General features: G+C 34.4%; 1 protein-coding gene across 6 annotated transcripts in view; it reads right to left on the minus strand.

The window, feature by feature from the left end:
• Col11a1 (collagen type XI alpha 1 chain) overlaps positions 1 to 27,933 on the minus strand; it is a 702,155-nt gene that overhangs the window by 185,836 nt on the left and 488,386 nt on the right. The window contains exons 1-2 of one of the 6 annotated variants that reach the window (XM_004869148.4): positions 14,370 to 14,531; positions 13,703 to 13,900 (exon numbers count right to left, since the gene is read on the minus strand). The exons of 4 other annotated variants lie outside the window; for them this stretch is intronic. In XM_004869148.4, coding sequence (XP_004869205.1) covers positions 13,703 to 13,808 — 106 coding nt within the window. In that variant the 5' untranslated portion in view covers positions 13,809 to 13,900; positions 14,370 to 14,531. Of the gene's footprint in view, positions 1 to 13,702; positions 13,901 to 14,369; positions 14,532 to 27,933 lie in introns of those variants that run through there. One more of the 6 variants, XM_087212687.1, reaches the window with a different exon arrangement.

Consider the following 27,933-nt stretch of genomic DNA (forward strand, 5'->3'; position numbering starts at 1 on the left):
TTTAATTTTTATTTTGTAATCTAATCTCTGTAGCTGAAATAGAACAAAGTGGGAGAAATGAACTACTTAAATACATTAGTAAATTATTAGATTACATAAGAAATCCTAGTTTTATAGTCTACATTAAATACTCTTCCCTTTAATAATAATAATATGTTTCTTTAATATACTCCCCCACACACATAATACAAATGAAATAAATATAAGTGCCTCAAACTTCCAGATTTTGATTATCATAAAAAACAGTATCTGATATTCAATGAATAGTATCAAATTGAGAATAACATGGATAAAGACAATATAAACTGGTAACATTGAGTTTTAGGAATTTTATAATGAATTTCATTAAACTAAGTACTTGGCAACACTATTTGTATGACTTTTCAGAAAACAGAAAGCAAATGATAAAATATAAATTTACTATCTTACAACTTCATGGAAAATAGCAATTTAAGAAAACAACTGCACACTGAAACTCACACTTGAAGGGTAAAGAATAAATACATAGTGTGGTATTCTGAAGTAGAACTAATGAAAAAGTGTGGCTGCATCAAAATTAATTGTATTTACATCCAATTATCAACTGTTTACTAGTCTAATTTTAACCTCCCCAATTATTGAGAGAAATATAAAAAATGCAAGATTGTAAATTTAGCCTTGTTTAAGAACAACAAAGGCATTTACTTTGAATATGTGCATGTGTAAATACAAATCTTGATGATATCTTATCTGTCATTGTTTTCAGGTTCTTTAGCTGGAAATATCTCCTGTAAGTCCTCTAGGTAACTATCACCTTACAGCAGTGAAACAAAGTACAAACTCTCACTAAAATTTCCACAATGCCAAGTGATCATCAACTAAGAAAGATCTTTCTGTGGAATTTGTCTGTGATAGCAATTATGTGTAAATTAGTAAAATAAAAAGCTATGGTAATTATTATATACGTGTAGCCTAGATTCTGCTAACATGGGAAAGTCCAAGTAATGTAAGGCAATATTTATAGTCCAAAATTATCTAACTCTACATTTATATAAAATATTAAAACATAATTCCTACCATTATTTTAAATTCATCACTACTTTTATACATGATAAACACCTAATGAGTACTAGGAAGAAAAATATATCAAGTTTCAATTTCAAAATAGGGCACTCTGGAAGCTGAGGCAGGAGGATTGCCACAAGTTCGAGGCTGGCCTGGGCTACACAGTGAATTCAAGTTTAGCCTGAACTATGGAGAAAGACCCTATCTCAAAAAACAAAACAAAACAAAAAAGATTACAGAACAGGTGGCAGAGCCATAAATTGTGATACTGAATAAGAAAGATAGGAAAGCCTTCAAAAAGTAAATGATATCTGGATAAAATCTGGAAAGTCATAAGAGGCTCCTCTTCACTGGCATTTTTGCAGAATAGGATTCTAACCAAAAGGGACAAGTGCAAAGAACTTGAGACAAGTGTTGGCTCAAAATTTTTTTAGGAAACGCAGAGACAAAATGGGTCCACAATGAGAATAAGGTTATAAGAGATGACGTGAGAAAAGAGTGAGAGTATATAGAAGCTGACTATGTGAGATTTGTGAAATCTCCACTGAGACTGGATTTTATGATGATAGAAAATCATTGGAAGATTAAAGGAAGAAAGGTGATGTGAACCAACTTTTTTTAGTGACTTGTTTTCCAAGCAGTTTTAGGGTCATAGCAAAAATGAAAGGAAAGAATACAGACTTCTGATTCAACTTATTTTTCAGACCACTGTGGCTGCTATGTTGAGAAAGACTAGCAGGGCAATAGAGCAGAATTATATAGCAGTGAGGAAGCACTTCCAATCTTACTGATATGAAACATTGCTTTCTTGGACGGAGAGGTGAAGTACGATGTCAGATTCTGAATATGTTCTGAAGCTTGAGCAGACAGGAGTTGCTCAAGGAAGAGATGAGCTATAAGAGAACAGGAGACAAAGCTCTGTCCCGGTTGTCTGGCTTGAAGATCATGATAGACTGTGTTGCCATGAACTGAGATTGAGAACACTGTGAAAGGAAACAGCCTCCAGGAGAACAGTCCTGCTGTTGTTTGGATATTGCGATGACTGAAAGGCCAAAGATGTGTGAGTAGTAAGCTGGGTGTGGTGACACACCCCTGTAATCCCAGCACACGGGAGGCTGTGGTAGGAGGATCACTGAGAGTTGCAGACCAGCCTGGGTTACATACTGAGTTCAAACCCAGCCAGAACTACAAAAAGAGACCTTGGGGAAAGGAAAGAGGGGAATGGAATCAATATGAGAAAACGAAAAAATGGAAACAAAGTCTTTGTAAATAGGGAGGGATGGAGGGGTTGAAGAGAGGGCAGGGAAAGTGGGAAAAATAAGAACCAAGAGAGTATGTAAAGGTGCATATCTCCAATGATGAATGTCATTATGTTGTACACCTAAAATGTACCAATAAAAGGATATACAAAAAAAGAGACCTTGTCTCAAAAAAATAAAACAAAACAAACAAACAAAAAATCAAAAATGGGTGAGTAGGTAGTCAACTATTCAATTCTATTGTTGAGGAGAAAGATTTAAGCTCTTAATAGCAATGATATTCAGACCTGTAATTAATTAGCTATTTTAAAACTCTATTGATATAATTTTCCTTGAAGGAAATCTTTATGACTTAAAAATGCTTAAAGTAAACATTTTGTCTTCTCAATCAAATTAGGGGTTATAGTTCAATGCTCATATTCAGAAATTAAAACAATCACAAATGGAATGTTCTATAAGATGCTATAATTTGGATAATTACGGGCCAATCAAAAGGTTTAGACATGTCAAATTATGCCTCTGTCTTACAATAGATTTTTATAAATATCTACACACATTTGTTTTTTGTACTCCCTATTACAAAATAATATTATTCATTTAAATATTTGCAAGTTTCCATCTGTGATAGTTATAACTCCACATGAAGTGTGGTTTAAATATATTACTGTTGTGAACCCCAGGTGACTTTCCGGTAGGTTGGATGGTTGAGACAAAAAGTAGCATGTTGGGACCACCACCTATGTGCAGATACAAAGCATTCATTGACTTGCCAACTTAGCAGCCTCTCCTTTTAATTAGGCATGTGACTCCATGCTACACAGAAAAATACGGCCATATGATGTTGTGTGTCCCCTATCCACACCTAACGTGTCTCATACTATACATCCCTTTTGTCTTCTCTAGCCACATTGTTTTTTCAAGTTCCTTTTTCATGTCCTTTGTGGTATTATTTGCTCTTTCTTCGCTTTTCCTATCACTGCCTGACATGCTCGCGCTCTTCCTTACTTCATTTGATTATTCAGTGCCCAATTGCTATTTCTCAGGAAAGCCTTCTTTGGCTTTACTGAGTATCTATTTTTGTATTCTCCTACAACCATGCCCCTCTCCTTCAAAACATCTAGCATTGCTGTAGCTTCATATCTGCTTGTGACTATTTGATTGATTACTGTCTCCTCAAACACATCATAAATTCTATGAATCAAGATTATGACTAACCTTGCCCAGAAACAAGCCTGAACATATATTAAGCCTCTATCATATACTTGCTGAATATATGATTGAATAAATAACCTTAGAAACTATCATAAACATACCATAGCCCTTTAATACATATTTGCTGATTGAGTATTTAGTGTTTCATTGTCACTTCTGTAGTAACACACATAATCTATGAGAACAGAGACTGACATATTGTCTTTGTATGTGCAGCACTTAATACATTTGCTATGCATGGAGAAGTCAGTTATTTCATATCTAAAGTTATTGCATGGGCTCAATCTTCAACTTTTTAAAACTATAAAAATGTATGTAATAGAAAACTGAAAACAGAAATAACATCAAAATTTCAATATGATGAAGTAAAAACAAAAACCAGGTTAAAGTGAATCATTGAAAAGTACTGCCTTTTCTTATTTACAAATAGCCAAGGTTATTATTTATTTATTTATTTATTTTGGTACTGGGGATCAAACTCGGGACCTTGTACTTGCGAGGCAGGCGGTGTAACCACTGAGCTAAATCCCCGGTCTCAAGGTTATTTTTTAATTTATTTATTTAAAAGTTAAAACTATATTTCCAGTATAACCATTTGACCTTAACGTTGAGAAGAGCAATGCTCATTGCTATTTAACTTATTATATGCATAGTTAAAGGGAGGTGCTCTCTATTGGAACCAACTGATCTGCTCAATTCAGTTCCTTCTGAGCCGCTGCTGTCTCACAGTACTGTGTTAATCAGAGGATTTACACAGAGAAATAATTACCTTCCATTTGACTTGCAGTGTTTTATTATACAAGCGAGGCACATTTGCATTTTTAAAAATATATTTATTGCCCAACTCATAAGATTTATAAACCCTTGATTATCCATCAAAATTATCTTTGGAATTTTAGAAAGTACCTCTGCTGGGATGCCATTCAAAATCTACCCAATCCAAACCTCCATGGTTGAAACTGGAAATAATTATGACAATAAACCAGGAAATTCACCTCATCCTCTTGAGGGGAAATTTTTTACTATTTATTCAAATAATATTTTATTGGCCATCAGTTATGCTCTACATATGCTTCTAAATGCTGTATTTCTTTTTCTTTTTTTTTTTTTTTTTTGATATCGGGGATCGAACTTGAGTCCTTGCACTTGGGAGGCAGGCAGTGGAACCACTGAGCTAGATCCCCAGCCCTAAATGCTGTATTTCTTACATAGGTAGATGATGCATTTCATGCTTTTGTTGCATAATCAAAGATATTCTTGATAAGTATTTGAGTTTGGGGTGAATACAGTGTGCTCTAGGATGTTGTGCAAAGTCATGAGGAGAGGTATTGCTATAGGAAACAGTATCTAAATCCTGATTAAAAATCCACTGGACAACAAAGTGGGAAAGTCCTCAGTGTGAAGCCCCTGGTTAGCTTTGAAGCAGCCAGACCCTGATATTTTCAGGAAATCACAATAATATCAGCAGAAATAAGTTTATTATGCTTCTGTAAATGCTGACTGTAATTATTGTACATCGTTATATCATCACATGAAGGTTTGTACTTAGGTTATTAAAGAATAAGTCATTAGAGCTGTAACCAACAACCTCATTTCATTCAACAAAGATTTATCATATACCAATTACATAGCTCAGTTCTAGGCATTTGAACACACTAAAGAGAACAGATAAAGATACCTTAGTGCTTTTGGTGTAACTAAAATATGCTATGGAGAGGAACAGAATATAAAGCTGTCTTCCAAAACAATTATAAAACTACTACATCAATTTTATTAAGCACTTGTACTTTAAACTTCTTGAAGATGGTACTACATAAGGTAATAAGTATACTATATCTATAGAAAGAATCATTTTGTTATAATAATCATATGCAGATGGCCCATCGTTTCTAGTAGTTATGAAGGAAAGTCAGACAAGTAATCTCTATTAGTGCATAAAATAGATGAAAAGTTCAAAAATTAATAGGTGATAGGTGTATTCTGAATTAACATTTTTATAGACTGGTATTATTGGATTAAAATTCCCTTTCTGCTCATCAGTAAGTAAATGAAGTGATGATTTATGCCATTGTCAAAGCAGAAATATAACTTGATTATCTCAAATAAATCAGTCTTAGAAATAATATCACCAGTCAGTAGCTGCAAATATCCAGAGGCAGCACTGAAAAGAATATGGAAAATTGTTTTCCAGATGAAAAAAATAGAAATAAATTGTGACTTATTTATTATTAGAGACTAAGTATAGAAAAAAGTCCTCAAACTTTCATTTCACACCACTCTAAGTTAACCATGTTGCAATATTTCCAGTCTATTGATGAATTAATGGCACATATTGTGACTATGTCAAATTATGCATAATAACTAGATGTTACTGCCTACTCAATAATTTCTATGGTAAAACTGACATTTAAATTATTTTTTAAAATAATGATAGTATTTTATTTTTTGCCAGCCATGTATATTTTAGTTACATTCTTCTATTTTATTAGGTTCCAAACAGTTTTTGGATAAAAATCTGACATTTCCGTACTGAAGGTAATAAGCATACATGTAACTACCATACAATCTACCAAAAGTAGAATAAGACCCAATGTTCTTTTAAATAGATTCTGATTAGAACAAGCAACTATCTTGTTAGTGGACTTTTTTCTTAATGAAACCAGGTCAGCCCTGACTACAAACTTTGAGAGTCAACACATACATGTCTACTTCCTCTGAACTTACTCAAAGGAACCAAGGTAATATTTGATGGGTTCCAGCAACTCCCCTTTAAATTCTCCAACTCTTTTCAGGCTTTAGTTTTTTCATAAAATGCCAGGAGTGATATGGCTTCCTCCATTAAACTTAAATGTAGGCTGAAGAGCTACCTGAATTATAACATCACAATGAATTGGGGCTTCTTGTTATTTTTCTTGAGAGAAATCAAACTGTTCATACAACTGACAATATACATACTGTGGTGCAGAGGCATGATTTGTGCATCTTTAGCCCCAGGGCACTGTAATTACAAGTCAAGTCTAGGGCACTATGTAGAAAGAAGCATTAGAATACCCCCCAAAAAGGTAAACATGCACAAATGGTCTAAACCGAGGGTCCTGGAATGAGATTGTCTATGTCTGAATCCTGAATCTATCTTGTTACCTTAGGCAAGATCATTACTTTCTCAATTTTTCAGTTTCTTCATAAATAAAATAGGTATTTTGATGTCAGTTTACTTCTAGTATAATTATCAGGCTGAAATGAGATTCTATATGAAAGAGTTTATAACAGACTCTGGTACACAGTGAGCATGCATTTGGTATTAGATCTCACAATTATATCTCCCTGGAGATATGAGGGAAAGTTTCCCAGAGCTATGCTATTTGACTTTAATCCTGAGTTATAAATATGAGAAAGTGTGGGCTGGATGGATAGGAAAGGAACAGATATTCCAAGAAGAGAGTCCCAAGAGAGGAAAAATACATGGCTGAAGTATAGGGCAAATGGCGGTGGAACTGGGGAAATTAAGAAAGCCTAGTCATAGGACCTCCAGAGGGTCCGGATCCAGAAGAACACTCTACGTCACACTAAATCATTTGGACAATAATTTTATCCTCAAAGCTACTGAAGTATTATGAGGACTCATCATCATTGAAAATGGAAAATTGACAGCCAGGAGTGGATTGTACTCCACTATTAGACTCTGGTCTAAGGATAAGCAAAGACACCACTTTAATAAATTCTTAATGAATTTTGTTCTTCTTCAGAACTACCTAAGAGCACCAACTATGAAAGTGGGCTAGAACTCTTATTGGCTTTGTCAAGGATTAAAACTCCTGGTCTTTTTGCAGTCATCCTTTCAGGAAGTACTAAATGAAAATCCAAGTGAATAAGGAAAGCCAACTACCTCACAGAACACAATCTAAGGTTCATTGCTTTAAGCCCGGATGTCAGTTTACCAGTCAGACAGTGGAAGGAAGCTTCCACTGATACTCTATGAGCTCAAGTTCTATGAATAGGGACCTTCATTTGCCTGTTCAGTCCCAGGCCATTCAAGAGCAATTAAATTTGGTTAAAATAAGAAAGAAATGCTTTTTAAGAAAAAAAAGAAGGTTGGAGAGGATTGTAAAAGTTGATTGTGCTAAAGCACTTTTACACAGGTTTGTTTAGGTTCTCAATTGTCAAGTTGTATTTAAGCAGGTCTCTTACTCTGAAATATGATAACCTTTCTTTTCTCTGAGTTCTTTCTCCCTAATTAATAGCACTGTCTCTAATTCCATGTGCAGCAAGTAAAGAGTTTATTTTACCAGATAACAGTAGGTCTGGTGATCAGCCAATGTCTAAAGAACCACTAGCCAAGTCAGTAGTAGGCCAAAGACTTCAACTGATAAATAGATATTACTCACTAAATCACTTTAAAATTCTCTTTCATCTTCTCTACGAGCTAGCATTATTCATGTTGTCTTGACACACTGAAAGTAGAAAAGACACTTAGCTATAAAATAACATATTAGGGTTTTGAAAGAAGGAAAAACATTTTTTAGATGCATTCTAGTATAGGAAGCAGTTTAAAGTGGAAAAAATCATAAGTTTTGAATTAAATTGAAAGAAAAATTAGGAGAAAAAAGTCTGAATTTAGGTAGAGCATTAGAGTATGCTGAAAGCTATACTAAAACTGCATGTAAAGTGGACTCAACAAGAGATTTTAAGAAACATAGTGACTTTTTATAATATCAGTATATACCTCTCTCTTCTGTGCTGGAGAACAGAACTTCCATGGTTAAAAAAAAGTTTGGTTTCCTCTCACCACTCCCAGCTCAGGTCATATTTCCCCAAGTATTAAATAAGGGAAGTGAAGAATTAAAAGAAGAAATGCAGACCAGCACTCAGGCCCCACTTTGTAGCTGCCTTGAATTCCTAATGATTACACCAACTGCCCCTTAATTACTTCTCCAAAGGTAAGGAGGGAAGAGAAGCATATTTTTGATCCAATAAAATTCTGGCTTTTAAATATTTAAACATAATCATTAAAAATTATGTAACATTATGGAGATATTGCATTATTTATAAAATTCCATATATGTTTATATAAATTATTATTCTTTATTATAAAAATTCATGATAAATATTTCTACAATATTGTCTTCCAGACCATAAGGACATATACTGATTTTCCCTTAAAGATGGAATGTCTCTTAATTTGGAAGCCGTACTAGCTCTTGAACATAGAATTTCTAGAAATAAAACTGATATATAAAATAGAATTCTTCCTTTACTTCCTCACAATTTCACATGTGAAAATAAAATTTGTCAGAGTTGTCAACAATACAACAGAGTATCATGGCGGTTCATTTAAAATGAGTACTTCTCATAAATTAATGGGCCATTTCTGAGGTAAAAGTTATTATGTAACTTTAGATGATCTAACAATTCAAATCACAATCATTAATTAGAATTTGTACTACTCACTTCTCTTATTTTTTTCTAAAGCTGACCACTGACTGTATTTGGAAAAGGATTGCTAACACATATCAAGTACATCAGAGTATCATAATGATATTCTGACTTATTAATAAAAGTCATATAGTATATATGAATTTATCATATAATCAATTAAAATTAACATGAAATCATCAGAAACTGGACATTATTTTCCTCATTAGGAGTAATAATACAAAAACATATAGGTCTATACAACATAAAACTTCATAAGAAGTTTATATACATATAAATTTCTTAGCTTCTTTAAAATTGAAAATTGGGTCTGTTACTTCATTAACAACTTTGCAGATGATAAAAAACTATATTCTTCATCTAGCAATAAATGTTTACAAAAAATATTTCAGAAACTCTTATCCTTTATAATTTTACTTCATACTTAAGTATATTTGTAATATATCCGAGTAAATGATAAAAAATTATCTTGCTCTGAAGTTAGAAAATTGAGGAATTTTAAATACATTCTATAACTATTTCATATCTGATTTTTAAAAAATTAGATATTTTCACTTAACCATCTCACTAATCTAAACTTTAGCACGTGTACCTTTAGGTAAAATTTGGTTATTCCATCCAGTCTCAGACTTATATTACTTACAGGCATTTCTTATCACTAGAATGGATCTTTGCTCTATTCACTCAGAAAAACCTTAAATATTATGAGAACATTTTTATGTTTTAATGAGAAGAGTATTCAATTAACAGGTTCTTGGTTAGTTTCCTGGTTAGTAAAGTGAGATGGTAGGACTGATTGTCATTACTCTAATTCCTGGCTCTAGAATTCTGAAGAAAGAAATCTCATGAAAATACCTTTTCTTCCTCTGAAAAATTTAGCTTTGTATTACAAAGACACTCTCAACCAAGCTTGAATTTAATTCTTATCATTTAATAGACAAGGATAAATAAATCAGAGTTTTGATAAATTAACCAGAGTGAAATTTATCTCAGAAAACAAAATTTTTAGAAAAGTGACTAAGTACACATTTTTTGTTGAAAGAAATTGAATCCCCAAAATACAAAAAGAAATAGTATTTTCCTTGTTGTATTTTATGGATAACTATACTTAAACAACAATGAGGTAGCTCTATTTTAATCACAAATCCAGAGAAATAAAGGATCTTAAAAATTAATTAAATTGTACATAATCCCACTATGTAAATATGTTTCTCATTTTATTACTTCAAAATTTAGTTGAAAATTATAGATATCTCTTAAATACTAATTTTTATAAATAGTTCCTCATTTAAATATTAATTATGAACCAAATTATCACTTTAAGATATTAATAAATTTAATACTAAAATTCATAGTCAGGTGAAAGTATTTTTTATTAACTGAATATATATTTACCACCTAAACTGAGACTATTTGGAATTTCTCATAGGTTACCTCTTATGCTTTACTGATATTCTATTTACAAATTTGGTCAAATTTGAATTTTTAAAAATGAAGATACAATACTAGTAATCCCACCAAATACTGCATTTGTTACCAGAAGCATATCTGATCTTTTAGCTGATTTCTAATTAAATAACCAAAGGACAAATTTGATCTTTATGCAAGGTAAGATGAGCATAATTCTGGAAGCCAGCACCATTTCACCTGCTGATCCCGGGCACTCAAAATAACACTTCTTCAGGTTTAACTACCAATTACTGACAAGCTCTAAAAATTCCTCCTAAAATTTATCAACATACTTCCAAGACACAGTGTTGGTTGAACTGCCAAAAGCCCAATACCGTTTTAATTGGTAAAAAATTCAATTAGACTTTTTCTTTCTTAGTATTTGGTTATAGCTAGCTCTTACTTACACTATTACTTAAAATTCTTAAAGAAAATCATGTATCTTGACAGAAATCATTAATTCCAGGTAAATTCCAGGTACTACCCATAACAAGTCACAGAGTAACACACACACACACACACAAACACAACACATAAATTCAGTAAAGTAATGAGTTAAAACATAGGTAACTATTAAACTATGTGGGTATTTATTAAAATAATACCTAACCTTTTATACTAAATCATAGTACATATCAAAAAATTTTAATATGTACATTAAAGATTTCCAAGTTAGTTTGGATTTTCAAAGTAAAATAATTGACTCCATGAGAAATCAATTTCTTTAATCCATTCTCTTTCAAGAAACTTGAGTCTAACTTTATCATGCAGAACATTTTAAGTCTTCAGTGTTCTGATTTTATACAAAAATAGACTGTTTTAAATTATCTTTGAGTTTAGCAACTGAACCATACCACTGCACCTCAGAGAAATCACTGTCATACTATGATGCTGGAATATAATACCTTTGTTTGGAAACTTGTACAGAATCTTACTCGTTCCTTCAACTACAAGTATAAAGGCTAGTTTTAGAACTGGATACTGAGTTTATTTTACCCTATCTGATGATTCAGCTTTTGAAGCCAATGTTCCGCTTTTAAGCATTAATACAGTATTATTTCCTTTTTTGACAGTCATTAGTTGACAGGAATAACTACAAGAATAGGTTTAAATAAACATGTGGCCTCACACACAAAAAAATTAACAGCAAGCACCTTGATAAAACAAATGCCAAAACTTCACAATATGAATATCTAAAGTATTAATTTCCAAGACATTTCATCAGAAATGACAAGCAGAAACCTAACAACATCTGATCCTTATAACTTTGTCATTTCTCCAATTTCTTGGCTTTTTATAATAAGAAGTTATTTTTCTACCATTTATTTGTTGCAGTACTGTGTTGTCAGTTTCAAAGTATATCAAGTAGGTTAGCTAGACTGAAAATAGAAAATTAAGCTTAAAGTGTAGAAATTTATTTTTCTGATGTCAGAACTTTAGTAGAAGGGCAAATGTGGCAAAGATCAATATCTTGAGTTAAATAAACCACTCAGTGAATGTACAGGATAGTATTCCTTGAATTTATAATTTATCCATTTTCACCGAAGAATTATTGTTTCTTTTAAATAAATAGCTGCTGTTATAACATTCATCTCTACGTGTGCGAAGCATGCTCGAAAAGAATTAGTAGTCCATTTCCCCTTGATCAACTCTCCTTTTCCACTATCACTGTGGTTAGAGGGATTTAAGAGGCCTCCTTTACTATCGCAGACGCTTGAATTCCAAGTAATACTCAAGACCAGCAGAGGGCAGACCTGCTGACAGAACTGATCAATGCATTTGGAGACCAGGTACCAAAGAGAAAACACAAACTTTGATGCATTCTACTTTCAAAGATTCTTATTTATCCTTGAAAATGTAGAAAACGGTGTAACGCCATAATTAAAATAACTCATTTCAAAATTTAAATATAGTCCTCATGAGTACTGTGTTCACCAGGAAATGTCATAGAGAAGATTAAAAATCTAGCGTCTCCAAACTGCTCGGCAAGGTGAAGTCCACAGGGCTCAGACCTGGGGGCAGAGTTTGGCCTCGGGGAGCGCTGTCACTGGGGAAAACCCAGAAATTGGCATCTAGACCCTGGGCCAGATTCAGGTTTCTGCTAAAGCCTGAGGTTTGGGGGTTGACTTTTCTTCTTTTCCCCTCTCCCTTCTCCTGCCTCCACCTTCCTTCCAGTTCCCCAGCTTCTCTCTACGCTCCTGACAAAGTTTGCTTTCTACTCTAAATGGCTTGGGCTCCCAGATTCAAGGCTTTCGCCTGCCAGCCGAGTCTGCAGCACCTAACGGACCGCTCCAGCCAGAAGCCTTCTGAGAAAGGGCGGGGGCCCGGGAGGGAGGGGGCAGAGGGGAGGAGAGAAGTCGCTCTCCCTGCTTGGGTACTGACAGGGTTGCAGTCTTCTGAGCAGGTCTGGTCATCGAATATTTGGTGGTGCCACGTAGAAACTTTCCTTACCTCTCTCCTCCCATCCCACGCCCCGTCCCCTTCCCCCAATCCCCTATTCCTCCGCCCCCACCCCTTTTGCTTGGCGACTTTCATCATTCTCCAAGAGAACTGCACGTCCAACCTGCAAGAAGTGTGTCTGTGTGTTGGGGGGGGGGTGGTCATAGAGAGAAGGAGGAACTGAAACTTAGGGAAAGCTGTTCCCCCAGTCTTGAACTCATTCCTTATAATCTGTGAAATGTTTTCTACGGAAAATCACTTCAAAATCACACACATACACACACACACACACACACACACACACACACACACACACACGGTGTTCTCAATCTTCTAGATTCATTTCCCTGGTTTCTCTTATATCCCCAAAAAAGTAAAACAGCCTGTTTCTTAATTCGTTGAAGACAAAGAACTTTATCAAGGTTCATTTTATACCCTTTCTCTACATTTTCTCCTCAGCTCACCCTTAAAAAGATATTCCCATCAGTTAGAACCTGAAGAAACCAAAAGATTTGCTTAAAAGGCAGTCTAAGGACTTCACTTCAAACAAAAGATTTGTATAACCACCCTTCTGTTCAAGGTAATATTTTTTTTCCTCTTTTTAAAGGGACTGACAAGTAGGGAAGGGCATTTTCAACCAGGCTGTGCCTGACAGATCTTCCTGCCTACTACCTACCTCCTCTCCCATTATTGTCCCGCCTACATCCATCTCTGTCTCTCTCCAGTCTCCACTTCCAACCTGGGGCAGCTACAATCTGGATTTTATTTAAAAGAATGAGGGGGGAGGGGAAGGAGGGGGAGGGGCGCAGAAAGGAGAAGACCGAGGGCAATCTCCCACCTCCCCAAATCCTTTTTTTTTTCCTTACCTCCTCTGACCTCTCTAGCTTGGAAGAGGAAAGTCAATGCGAGGGTTGTTAAGCTGAAATCCCAGAGCCACTGTTTCATTTTCCATCTAGAGGACCACGACTCCATCTCCAAGCCCAGCACCTCACGACTGTGAACTCAAACCAAGAAATTGCGAACGCAGACCAACTTTGTCCCTTCCCAGGTATCGCCGAGGTTTGCTACACAGCCATTTGGGGAGGGAGAGGAGGTAAAACGTCAAAGGGTTTTTTCTTTTCAGTTTGATGGTTTGCTTCCTTCCCGTCTGTCCCTCGCCCCCTCCTCTCCCTCTCTGTTGGTCCCCGCCGACTGGGACCCTCCGATCCGTCCTCTGCCGGCCCCGGCCTTCAGACTGAAGACAGATGAGGGGCTTCCAGCAAAGAGCTGAGAGCACGGCGTACCCCTAAAGGCTTCATGCCGTCAGTGGGCAGGACGAGCGGCCCGCGCCCCCTCCTCCGCCTACCGCCCCGCGCCGCCCCGCGCCCCCCCCCCCCCCCCGGCGGCGAAACTGACGCCCAGGCTGAGGGTCCGACCCAATCACACGCTCCCGGGGCCCCGAGCCCGCCCCCCTCGCCGCTGCCCTGGAGCCGGACTCGTGCAGGCCCAGCCCACCGGCCAGCCCGCCCGGTCTCCCCACTCCTCTCCTCCCACCTCTGCTGCCCAAGCCCCCGAGAAGCAATGGGAGGGCGACGCGCGGGACGCGTGCTTGGCTCCTGCTCTTTGGGAATGAAAGGAATGGCAGGAGAGCCCGGGAGCGCACGAGTTTTCAAGGAGCTTCTGTATTCAATAAAAACAGCTACTTGTCCACTTGCACCCGACTCAGCTTCTCGCTGGTCGGAGGGGGAGGGGAGAAAGCCAGCGTTTGATCGGCCGCACCGCTGGAGTCCTGGGCTGGCGGCCGTAACCTTATCCTTGTGCAAAAATCTGCTTCGTATGGCAGACGTGGAACTAGCAGACTCACTGAACTGCCTTATCCGAAAAAATAGTTGTATTATTTTTTTAACCAGCAAAGAAGAATAGAGGTGGCATGGAGGGACCCCAGAGGTCAAAGCCCATGAGCTAGTATGTGAAGTCCTGGGATATCTGAAACTGACAGGTTTGTCTCTCACAGTTTAAATTCCGCACTAAGTTCATTCAGAGGGTTGCTCTCAAAGAGCTGAGCTGTACTCCGAGGGAGGAGGAGAAAGATATTTATGAAAGCTGACATTAAGGGGTGAGTAATTTAATTTTCCAGATGATTTTCTGTCCTGATCCCGGACGAGGGTGGCAGCGGAAGGAGAAAAGGAAAGAAAAGCAACTAACAGAAATTTCAAACTGCCTGGCCCCATACCTCCTTAGCAAGGCCTAGGCAGGCGTCAGAGGCTGAAAACATGGTCAGGAAAAGTGGGGAGGGGCAAGTTTCTAAATTCCATCTCTACTTACCCCATCCTCAAGGCTAACGTTTTACACCTGGAATTTAGATTCCCTAGTCAGTTTTTCCAGATTTAAATTATTCCATCTTATTAACTCCTCCGGTTTGTTCTTAGTATGTTCTAAGGTATTTGTCTCAAAGAGCTTCTGGAACAATCTCCAACAGGTTTCCACCATATATTCACTACTCCATAGGGATGTGTTGAATGAATTAATCCTCATCACACACACATATCAAAGACAAGTTGCCTAGGTCTTACTTTGAGTATTTAAAACATGTAAGTGTGCAAAATCCTTATTTTTTATCAGGTACATATGTTCAGTTCTATGTTTGCCACTAATATTTAGGAACCCAATTTTCTGTTAGTCATCAAAATATTTCTCATGATCTATTCACTAAATTTCATCACATCTCCTCTTCATTAAGTTTAAAAGTTGGAAAAAAAGGCAATCAGAGACTAGACTGTGTCCCATGATGGAACTGTTCAACCACAAGAATAGAGGTATATAAAATGAGGAAAGCAGCTAGAAATACCTTCTGTATCAATGTCACTTTCTGTAAGGAAGAACAACTCCCTCATCAAGAAGTTTATCTTTTAGATCACAGGTTTTAAAAACTACTTAATGCCTCTAATACTGCTGCCAGGATGCTTGCAGTGTCTTATATCACTTGCAGAGAAATATGGCCCACTAACTCTTCAAGTTATAAACTTAGGTTGTTTACATGATTTAATAAGATGACTTAACATATTGCATTTGATCTTGGAATGTATAGTTACAAATTAAGAGACTTGCAGGGGGAACTTTAAGTCCCTTTACCATCCTCATTATCCTTTATATATTTATGGTTTTCCAACTTAATTAAAACATGACATTTTGGTGCAAATATATATATATATTATTCTTAGGTCTTCTTTTAAATGTAGAACAATGAAATGAATACAACATTTGAAATACATATTTGTGAGGTTGCCACAATATTAAATCAATTCAATAGAGTTACAATACTTGCAGCAACACTTAGAGATAGTGTTTCAAATTGTTTCTTAATAACTCTCTTGATTTTTTGGAGCATTCCATGGACTGCTGCTGTTCTAAAAGGTGAGAAATGATGCAGTCAATCTAGCAGGCAGTACTTTTTGGTCACATCTCAGAGCTTTTCATGTCTTGTGAAAGGGTCCTTTTAGGTAAAGCATCTTGGGTGAATAGAGTTGTTACTACCTTATACTTTCTGTACTCTTTGGGTCTGAATTCCTCTGACCATTGCCCAACTAGGCATAAACTGGGTCTGAATTAATATCTCTGGAAGGGAACAGTAGATTCATGGTAAAGTATAAGTATGTCTAGCTGGCAGATCTAGAGTCTCCCAGAAACCTGGTCATGGATTTACAGATGAGCTAAAGAAAGGAAGAATAATATTAAACAACAAAGGGAGCAGAGGAAAGCCAGAAAAGGTCAGCTTCAACTATCTTAACCTTTACACTGCAGAACTTCTAGTAGAATTATTTCTGGAGCCACCTTTCAGCAAGTCTTTTTTTTTTTTTTTTTTGGTACCAGAGATCAAACTCGGGTCCTCACGCTTGCACAGCAAGCGGCGAAACCACTGAGCTAAATCCCCGGCCTCAGCCAGTCTTTTTTATACACAGAGTTAAAACATAATAGAATATGGCAATTTCCTTGACACAGGTCTTTAGTTTGAAACACAATTAGTGACATATTTTCATTTTGTCACATTAAAAACACTGTTTAAAGATATTTATTATGCTCTATAGAATTACTTCTGATTTGCAAGCCTTGCAAAAACCAGACGAAAAGGTAGAGTAAAAATAATCATTTCTTTTGTAGCAATATTTTAAATTCACCATTTGTTCATATAGCTTTGTCACAGGAATTTAGATAATAATTTGATAATTTGAAACTTTAATTGTTTTAAATAATCGTCAGAATCCATGGAGCTTTGCTAAATATTGTGAAAAGCTCATATAGACCCCTTATTATCTTCACAAATCTTTAGGAATCGGGAGACCCACATTCAGAACCGGTGTGTCAAATACTGAGACTTCAAGGAACCAAAGGGAAATCAAAAACACATTACCCATAGCTGGATAACTCTAATATAAACAGTATTAAAGGATTAAAGGTAGAGAGGACTATTTCATAATCTTTAAATTATTATAGGTAAAATTTAGAGAAAGAAGAATATTAGGTAGTAAGGTGTTATAAATGATAAAGCACCTTTTGAGTTAATTGACATTCATTCCCCTTTCCACATGCTGATATTTTATCCTTTTCATTTTGTGATAGATGATAGTTAGATATTAATTAGACACTGTCTCCAGACACTTTTCTATAATGAAAATTACTGCATAAAATTTGATTTATTGAACAAGAAATTATAAGGGAGAAGATTCTGGGACACACCAGAAATACCCCAAACATTTAAAAGAAAATCACTTTTGAATATGAACCTTTCCTTAGTGTCCCTAATGGCCTTCCTTTCTTTCCCTTTTCTGAACTTGAGGTCAATTATTTTAATAAAGAAGTGATTAAACAGTTTGACATTCAATTTACAGGTTTTTAAATTACATGGATAATATAAATTAGGGTTTTTTTTAATGGAGTTATTCCTCTTACTTCACAGATGGACCATGGTACTGTAGAAAGTCAGTGTGGAGATGATTAAACAGAATTTCAAATGAAAATTTGGTTGTTACAATGTGAAATAAGTTAAGTTGGAGATGACAGACCTTCTTGTTTAAAAAGACCTAATGTAAAATCAAAATTAAATGAACCATACACTAACAAGGAATATAGCCTGGTACATCATACATATCTCTCTAAAATACCCTTTAGCTTGTTCTATTTACAGTAAGGTTTCAGGATTCCTTTTCATAACTTTCCAAACAAAAATAGAAGGAAAGAAGAGAGAATAGAATGACTCAAGGTAAAAACGTTTTTTCCCCTGGGATTTGGAATGGTTGGTCAAGCGATTGCTATTCCCTGTATCTTTTCCTGTTGTTATATTGAGTAAGCTTGGCATTTAATAAGTTCTTGGAATGTCTTCAGAATAAGTATGTCCTCAAAATTTAAAAATGACACACATAGTAGTACAGGCCAGCACTAATATCTCCATCAGTAGGGGTAGAAGTATAGGTTTTAAACAATTTTGTGAACCATATACCTTAGTAAAGGGAGGTACTACACTAATAACATATAACGATGTCTTACTGTATGTGATGTTCCAGCTCTCAAGTGGTATTGTCTTGATTCATACTGGTCTTTCTTAATAAAAAAAAATTTAAAAACATTTTGAGAAAGGTAAAATTGTTAGTTTCTTTAAAGGGGTCAGGTACAACTAAAAATTTACTCTTAACAATTTCATATATTTAAAAAACAATTTTGTTAGTAAAATAATAATATGCAAATAATATTCCTTTGACACTATTTCATAACAAATAACAAAAGGCGGCAAGGTGAGAAATACATTATTGCACTTTGTAAAATAAATAGGATCTTCTTTGCACTCTATCATGCCTTCAAGAGGCTGACCCACACCAATGTTATTTGGCAATATCCTTAACTTATAATAAATATTATTTCTAGACAACCACATAATTGGTTTGCATGTCTACCATTTAAACCGACTCATTTAATTCTGAAAAAAAAATGCATCTGCTTCAAAAATCTGAACATTTACCAAAGCATATTTTTAATCATACAATATTTTTGTTTTCTTAATGTGATAGTCATATATTCCAAAGCAAATGTTAAATATAAGATTTAAGGCTGATAAATATGGTTAAATATTATAATAGATTTAATTTTAAAACATCTGTAATGAATAACTTCAATTTAATTTTGCAGATTCTCCATGTTTAACAATCCACCCTCTTAATATTATATTTTCTGCCAGTCCTGGTATGATTAAATCATTGCACATTCAAATGTTGAACAAACAATAGACAGTACTTCAAAAGTTTTCACAGTCTAATGTACAAAGATTAGGAAACTGCATATGGATAAAAATAACTGCAAAGCAACCAGTATTTAATGGAAAAGTCATTTTATTTTAAAAATGTATTTGCCACTATGGTGTTATTTTTTCTTGAAAATACATTAATTTTTTAATAGTCTTCATGTGATTTTTATGAAGTAGGAGTGTGGCACCTCTACCAGTTTAATTTTAAAGTTGAGAACTGGGACATTCAAAGTTCAAACTAGGAATACAGAAACAGATGTAATATGTAAAAATCATTTGTATCTGCACATTTCTACTTCTAGTATCAATTCTGTCCTTGTAAGTGATGCATTTTTAAAATACATATCTTTATGTTAACTATTTAAAAGAATGACACCCACAATACTATAAATTTTCAAATATGGAAAAGAAATGTCAGAACTGTTTAGAGCCTTGAAATTACCTACATTTTAATTAAAAAGTTACATCAATGGATATGTCTCCATGAATAAAAAAATCCTTTTTTTTAAGTTAAATAATGATTAATGGTTTTTATCCTACTAGGATCCCTCAGGTCTTACTCTTTCCTGACATTTTAAAATCCTTTTTAATTCATGTTCTCTAAGTACAAAACATTATCAACCCAGCTATTATATACTTTCCAAGAAGGAAAAGAAAAAACAAGAAATGAAATGTTTAATGTTTTAAAGATAAGAAATAAAATCATAATTATATCAGTGTTTTGTAAATGCTTCCATCTTGAAAGTCATAATTTTTGTGCAAAAATTTTTAAGTCAAAACATGAAGTTTGAGGTAGAAGATACATCAAGAATTAGATGACTATTTCCTTCAATACTATAAATCAATTGAGAGCAAAAACAGTTTGCATTGCATATTCAATGTCCTGGTCCACCCTCCTTAGTGTGTTCCATATGATTTTGTTGACATTTACCTTAATTGCTCACTTAATTCTGCTTTAAAACACAAAAGAGCCAATCCAGGTGATTTGTCCCCATTATTTTAAAACATCAGTTATTTGGATATGAATTACTGTGTTCCTAAGACCCAAGCATGGATTGGAACCCTGGGATACTAGTGACAATACCATTGAACTTCTGTCAACCAATGAAGGAGAGTAAACATCAAGACTACCTGTGGAGTTAGGTTTTTGAGGTGTGGACAATCAAAAGAAAGTTTAACATATTCTCTTCAGTGTACTTTATTGGAATATTTATCTAATATTTATCTAAATCAGAATTCAAAACTTTAACAAGAGCTATTCTGTCAATACTACTTCTATAAAATTCAAATCTCTTCTTCATATTCACAATTTCATGATAATAAGAATTCTGCACAATTTGTGAATTTTGTGAACTTTGATTTTGACAACGTGTAGTCTTCCTGTAGTCTCCACTGCCTGTTATTTCTGAGGTAATAATTCTGAAGCAGAATTTCTAGAGAAATTTTGATAAATGAATAAGAAGAAAATATCAAGAAATCCATATTAAGATTTCAAATTTTGGAGCTATAAATAATAACCCAAAGATTTTTATTTTATATGTTAAAACATTCACATTTTAGAAACAACAAAAACAATATCATGAGTTATTCTCAAAAGCATGTTTTAGAAATAGTGATTTCAGGAAGACTCAGATATGTGTGCTGGTGGGCTGCCCACCAGAAGACACAGTGAAATAACTTCACTGCTCACAGAGAACTGCCCTTCCAATTTATGGAAGGAACAACACAAGTCTCTGGTTCCTGAGTGACCTTCCAGTAGAAACAGGTAGAGAGTGATTGCGTCCCAAGTGCCTGCATCACAAGTGCCCCAGGACATAGTCATACAGTGTAGTCACAAGCCTGCAAGCCACTGTGGGAAAGGGCTGAGAGTTTTGAATTTCAGTCCCAGAGAAGGCCCCTGGTGGTTTCATACTGTTAAGCTTCCAGAGTTGATGAGGGAAGGTAGAGATTCCTTAAAAAAAAAAAAAAAAAGTTACAAGTTCTCAATAGAAAAATGTATAGTACAATCTTTGGATTTCAGAAAGACAAAACATTGGCTTCCTATATGGTGAAGAAAAACAAAGTAGTTTTGATACTGTCAACCTTATACCATGATAATAAGATTGACAGTGAAGCTAGGGAGGCTGAGGCAGAAGGATCCTGTGAGTTCAAGATCAGCCCATGCTACCTAGTGAGTTCAAGTCTAGCCTGGACTATGTAGAAAAACCCTGTCTCAAAATAAACAAACTAAAGACTGAATTCTCAACACAAATGAAGCTAGAAATGGTCACATTTTACAACAAAATAAAAGGCAGAGTAGATATTATTGATGAGTTATGCAGCAACTCTGATGTCACTCAAAACACAAAGAGTCAGCTAATGGTGGTATTTTACTTGATCCTAAACATGTCAGGAATAAATAGTTTCATATTTACAAAGAAAATAACAAGCACAAAATATCACAGAGAAATTATCTCATAGGGATAGATTATCATTGATAAATGATTAATTACAACAAAGGAAGAACAATATGCCCAAAGAACTCTGCAAAAGAATTCTGGAGCAGACCAGTGAACAAACAGGTGAAACATCACAAGAACCTTCTAAGAAAATAGGAAGACTAGAAAGATGTCAAGTATGTCCTACCAAAAAAGACAGGAAAACAAAATACATATGCTACTAGTGTAAGGGATACTTGTGTATAGAACATGCTGTTTTCATGTATGAAAACTCCATTAGGTGTGGTAATTCAAGAAAAGATTATTTTTGTGGTAAAGTTTTATTTGTACTTTCATTGTAGTTCACACAGAAATTTATTCTGTTCTTATTGTTTAGATTTAGTAAGCAAACAAAGAGATCATGTAGAAAAAGCTGTTTGTTCCAAACACTCAGTACATATTTAGTATTTTATTTTATTGAAATTTCATTTTCCTGCTAAATGTGTATTGTATAATATAATAAATATAATATAATATAATATAATATAATATAATATAATATGAAACTCTAGAAAAGAGAGGGAGACAAGGGAGGTGACAAGTATGTCCTGTCAAACAAGAAAGGAAAGCTAAGCACACATGCTATCAGTGTAAGCAAGACTTGCATATGGAACATATTGTTGTTGTTTGTGTAGACTGCCTTAGGTGTGATAGTTGGAGCAAAGATTATTTCTGTGGTAGAGTTCTGTTTGTTTTTTCACTGTAGTTCCCATAGGAATTTATTTCTGCTGTTATTTTTTAGATTTTGTAAGCAGGTAAAGAGTTGATGTTGAAAATGTTTGGTTTATTTTAAAGTCATTACATATTAAAAATTTAATATTTATTTTATTTTATTGATGTTTTATTGAAGTACACATACTTTACTATAATAAAATTCATAAAACTAAAATTAACAATTCATCAATAGCAGTATTCCTAAAAAAATTAACATGGGCATTATACACCCTCCAAAATGTGCCCTTCAAAAAATTTACCATAATGTTTCTATTGGTGCCAGTGAACTTTTTTGCCAAGTCCACTATCACATTCAAGGAGAGGGACAGAAAAATTTCCTAACCCAAGAACTCAGACCGGATCAAACTCTAAAAATGCCTGCAATCTGGCAGAAAGAGGTCTTGAGTTTAAATTGTCTTCAGTTTGCAGTGGAAGGATTATAGGAGAAATTGGGGTATGAACACATATTATATGGCAAAAAAGCTACTTGGAAATCACATATGTGATGGCTCATTGGAATATCTAATCTGTGTTCCCATCAGACATCTTATTGGTTTAAGTTTTTATATGTTTCTTTAGCTATTTAGTAATGAAGAGTTATGTTCTTTTATTGTTTCATGTATGTATTAGGTTGTTACACTGGTGAATTTGTGCTTTTATTGGCTCTGATTTAATAGATGTCTAGGTCCTCTCCCTCATCTAGAGAATAGACAAAGAGAAGAAGAGTAACTGCAAGGACTACCATATAGAAATGTTATAAGATTTGATCTGTGGATGCTGTTATAAATTGAAGCAATTCTTGTGGCAAAACATAGGGACAGAGTCAAAACTCCTTGAAGTAAATAACAGAAGGAGTAAATACTAGAACTGGGCATACAAAACTGAAAATTATTGATGAAGTGGAAACATCCTACTAAAAAGCTCCATGTAATCAAACTCTCCTTATGTCTCTAGTCCCCAGTGTGCAATAACCCACCCAAAAAAAAGAGGAGAAAAAAGGGGGACATATATAATTTTAAAAGATATTTGTCTATCTATCTATCTATATATAGAGATTGATAGATAAAGATATATAGATATAGATATCTATAGATATAGATAAATATAGATAGATAGATGTAGATATAAATATAAAACAAATAAATATAGATACAAGAAGGAGAATGGCGAAACAAGGAAATAGAAGATCTCCTAAGCCTCCCAGCTCGCCCAAAACAGAGCAAGGGGTTACAGAGGGAGAAGAAAATAATACCAGATTGCAGAAATCTTGAAAAGATCTTAGAATGGATAAAGAAAATAGATGCACTCAAAAAAGAAATAAACCAAAAGTTTACAGCAATTACCATACCATCAATATGTCCCCTTGTGTATTTTAGAGAAATAAGTAAAAAACTGGATGAGCTAACCAAAAACAGTTCAAACTTTGAAGGACACATTCAATGAGGATATGGAATCCTCAAAATGATGTCACAGAGAAATAATTGAAATAAAAAACAATATAGAATCCATACATTCCAGAAATGAACAATGTGAAGACAAAGCATCTTATATTGAGGACAAAATAGTGACTCATGCTAAAGAGCTCAAAAAATCAAAGAAGAAAATAAGAGAAAAAAAGACTACCCAGCAGCTACTAGATGACAACAAAAACAATCTAAGGTTAATTGGAGTTAGAGAAAATCCAGACAATTACACAGATAGATTCACCAACATGCTTAAAGAAATTACAGAAATATAAGAAAAGATTTTAAAATACAAGTAAATAATGCTCATAGAACTCCAAACAATTATGATAGGAGAAATTCACCAAGGCATATTCTCATTAAATTCACAGATATACAGTAAAAAACTAGAATTTTAAAGGCAGCCAGAGAAAAGCAAAAAAAAAAAAAAAAATCACATATAAAGGTAAACCAATTATAATCACAGTGGACTTTTCAGCACAAACCCTGAAGATCAGAAGAGCTGGGAATGAAGTATTTCAAGCCCTAAGAGTAAAGTAACTTCCAACCCAGATTAAGTGACCCAACAAAGCTATCCTTCAAACTAGATGGAGAAATAAATTAGTTTCATGAAAAATACCAACTCAGACGATTTATGAGTGCTAAACCAGCTCAACAGAAACAATGGATTGAGCACACCTAAAAACACAAAGGAAACTAGTGAGGTCAATGGATAAGCACCAACACAAGACACCAGAAGAAGTAAAACAAATGATACACCAACAGATAAAGAAGGCAAGGATAGTAAGTAACAACACATCTCAGTAATATCTCTCAATGTTAACAGCTTCTTCTCACCAATCAAAAGATACAGAATGGCAGACTGGATCAAAAAACAGAATCCAACAATCTGTTGCATTCAAAAAAGTCATCTAATTCAAAAAGATATTCATAGACTAAAATTAATGAATAGAAAACAACATTCTATACACCAAGATCCCAAAAACCAGCAGGGGTAGCAATTCTAATGTCAGACCTGGTAAACTTCAAGTCAAAATAGATTAGAAGAGACAAAGAAGGTCACTACATATTAGTTAAAGGAACCATACAACAAGATAAGATAACATTGGTAAACATATATACACCAAATACTGGAGCACCTATCTTCATAAAACAAAAACTACTGAAATTAAAAGATCAAATAAACATTAACATAATCATAATAGGAGATTTTAACACACCACTTTTACAAAGAGAGAGATCAACTAAACAACCAAAAAACAAAAAACAAAAAAATTTCAGAGCTGAACCATACCCTTGAACATATGGATTTAATAGATATGTACACAGTATTCCATCCCTCTACAATAGAGTTTACATTCTTTTCAGCAGCTCATGGTGCTTTTTCCAAAATAGATCACGTACTAGTCCACAAAGTCTGCTCATGTAAATATAAAAGATTTGAAATTATAGCATGCACACTATCTCACCACTGTGCTATGAAAAATAGAAATCAACAACAGAAGAAATTTTGGAAAAGGCAAAACCTCCTGGAAAATGAACAATATACCTCTAAACAGCCAAAGAGTCACAGAATAAATCAAAGAAAAAAATATAAAAATTTCTAGAAGTTAATGACAATGACTCTACAACTCAACAAAATTAGAAATGACAAAGGTAAAATCACAGCAGACACTGTCAAAATCCAGAAGACGGTAAGTACTTTAAAAAACTGTAGTCCAAAAAAGTAGAAAATTTTGAAGAAATGAACAGATTCCTAAACACATACAAACTACCAACACTAATCCAAGAAGACATAAACATAATAAACCAATAAAAAGCAACGAAATTGACTCAGTAATAAAGAATTTATCAACTAAAAAAAACCCCAAGACCTGGTGAATTCATAGGTGAATTCTAAAAACCTTTATAGATTTTATATCACCAATACTTCTTAAGCTTTTTTTTTGGTACCAGGGATCAAACTTGGGACCTTACGTTTGCAAAGCAGGCAGCAGCACCACTGAGCTAAATCCCTGGCCCACTCTTCAAGCTTTTTAAAGAAATTGAAAGGGATGGAGTGCTCCCAAATTCACCTATGGAAATCAGTATCACCCTGATCCCCAAACCAGATAAATATCCAACTAAAAAGAGGGAATTATAGGCCAATTTCTTTAATGAACACTGAAGCGATAATCCTCAATATTAGCAAATAGAATAGAGCACATTATCAAAAAGATCATATATCATGATCAAGTGGGTTTTATCTCATACATGCAAGGATGGCTCAGCATACATACTTCTATAAATGTAATACATCATATAAAGAGGAGCAAGGTAAAAAACCACATGGTCATATCAATAGACAGAGAAAAGGCTTTTGACAAAATCTAACATCCCTTCATGATTAAAAAAAAAAAAAAACCCTGAAGAAAACAGGCATAGATGGACCATATCTGAATATGAAAAAGATTATTTACAACAAACCAATAGCTAGCATCATATTAAATAGGGAAAAAACTAAAAGCATTCCCCCTAAAATCAGGAACAAGACATGGATGTCCCACTATCATCTCCACTATTCAACATAGTACTTGAAAGGTTAGCCAGACCAAGCAACCAAGAGAAAGAAATAAAAGTGACACATACAGAAAAGGAAGAACTCAAATTATATTATTTGCAGATGACATGATACTCTATATAAAAGGCTCAAAGGACTTCACCCAAAAGCTCATAGAATTAATAACTAATTTTAACAAAATAGCAGGATACAAGATCGTCACATAAGAAAATTAACATTTGTGCATACCAACAATGAACATGCTGACAAGGAGATTCTAAAAAGAATACCTTTCACAAAAAAAAAGAAATATCTCGGAATTAACCTAACCAAAGAAGTGAAAGACATCTACAAAGAAAACTACAGGGTCAGGGATTTAGCTCAGCGGTTCCACCATCTGCCCCACAAGCACAAGGACAGGAATATGATCCCCGGTAACAACAACAAAAAAAGAAAATAAAGAAAACTACAATACCCTGAAGAAGGATATTGAAGTGGATAACAGAAAATGGAAAGATGTTCCTTGCTTTTGAATAGGCAGAAACAATATTATCAAAATGGCCATACTTCCAAAACTGTTATACAAATTTAATGCAGTCCCAATCAAAATACTTTAAAGATCTAGAGAAAACAATCCTAAAATTCATATGGAACCAGGAGAGATCCCAAATAGCAAAAGTAATGTTGAGCAATAAGAGTAAAGTAGGACAGCATAGCAATACCAGACCTCAAGCTATACTACAAAGCAGTAGTAATAAAACATCATGGTCCTGGAACAAAAACAGATATGTAAATCAATGCAACAGAATAGAGGATATAGAAACCCTCCCAAAAATATTCAACTATTTGATTTTTGACAAAGGGTCCAAAAACATATATTGAAGAAAGATAGCCTATTCAACAAGTGGTGCTGGGAAAATTGGTTGTCTATTTGTAGAAGAATGAAATTGGACCTTTATCTCTCACAATATACTAAATTAAAATCAAAATGAATCAAAGATCTAAACATTAAAACAGAAATGTTATACCTTCTGGAAGATAAAATAGCTAAAACACTTGAAAACACAGGTGTAAGAAGGGATTTTCTAAACAGAAACTCAATTGCACAAGAAATAACAGCAAGAATCAACAAATGGGATTATATCAGACTAAAAAGTGTCTGTACAGCAAAATAATCAATCTATAAAGTGAAGAGAAAACCTACAAAATGGGAAAAAAATTTCCAACTACTCCTTAAATAGAGGACTAATATCTAGAATATACAAAATCTTTTAAAAAGTTAAACCAGCTAAAATTAAAGACCAGTCAATAAATGGGCTAGAGTAATGAACAGACGCTTCAGAGAATGAAATAGAAATGATTAACCAATATATAAAAATATGTTCAACATTTCTGGCCATTAGAGAAATGCAAATTAAAACAATGCTAAGATTCCATCTTCCTCTAGAAAGAATGGCAGTCATTGGGAAATCAAACAATACAAATGCTGGTGTGGCTGTGGTGAAAAAGGAACACTGCTGCATTGTTGGTGGGGATGCAAACTAGTGCAACCTTATGGAAATCAGTATGGAGATTTATAAAAGAATTAAAATTAGAAATTCCATATGATCCAGCTATTCCTGTGCAAGGTATT

This window comes from Heterocephalus glaber, unplaced genomic scaffold (genome assembly GCF_053883595.1).
Source record: "Heterocephalus glaber isolate CG9 unplaced genomic scaffold, H.glaber_assembly_v1.0 deba00001442, whole genome shotgun sequence".
NCBI classification, from domain to species: Eukaryota; Metazoa; Chordata; class Mammalia; order Rodentia; family Bathyergidae; genus Heterocephalus; species Heterocephalus glaber.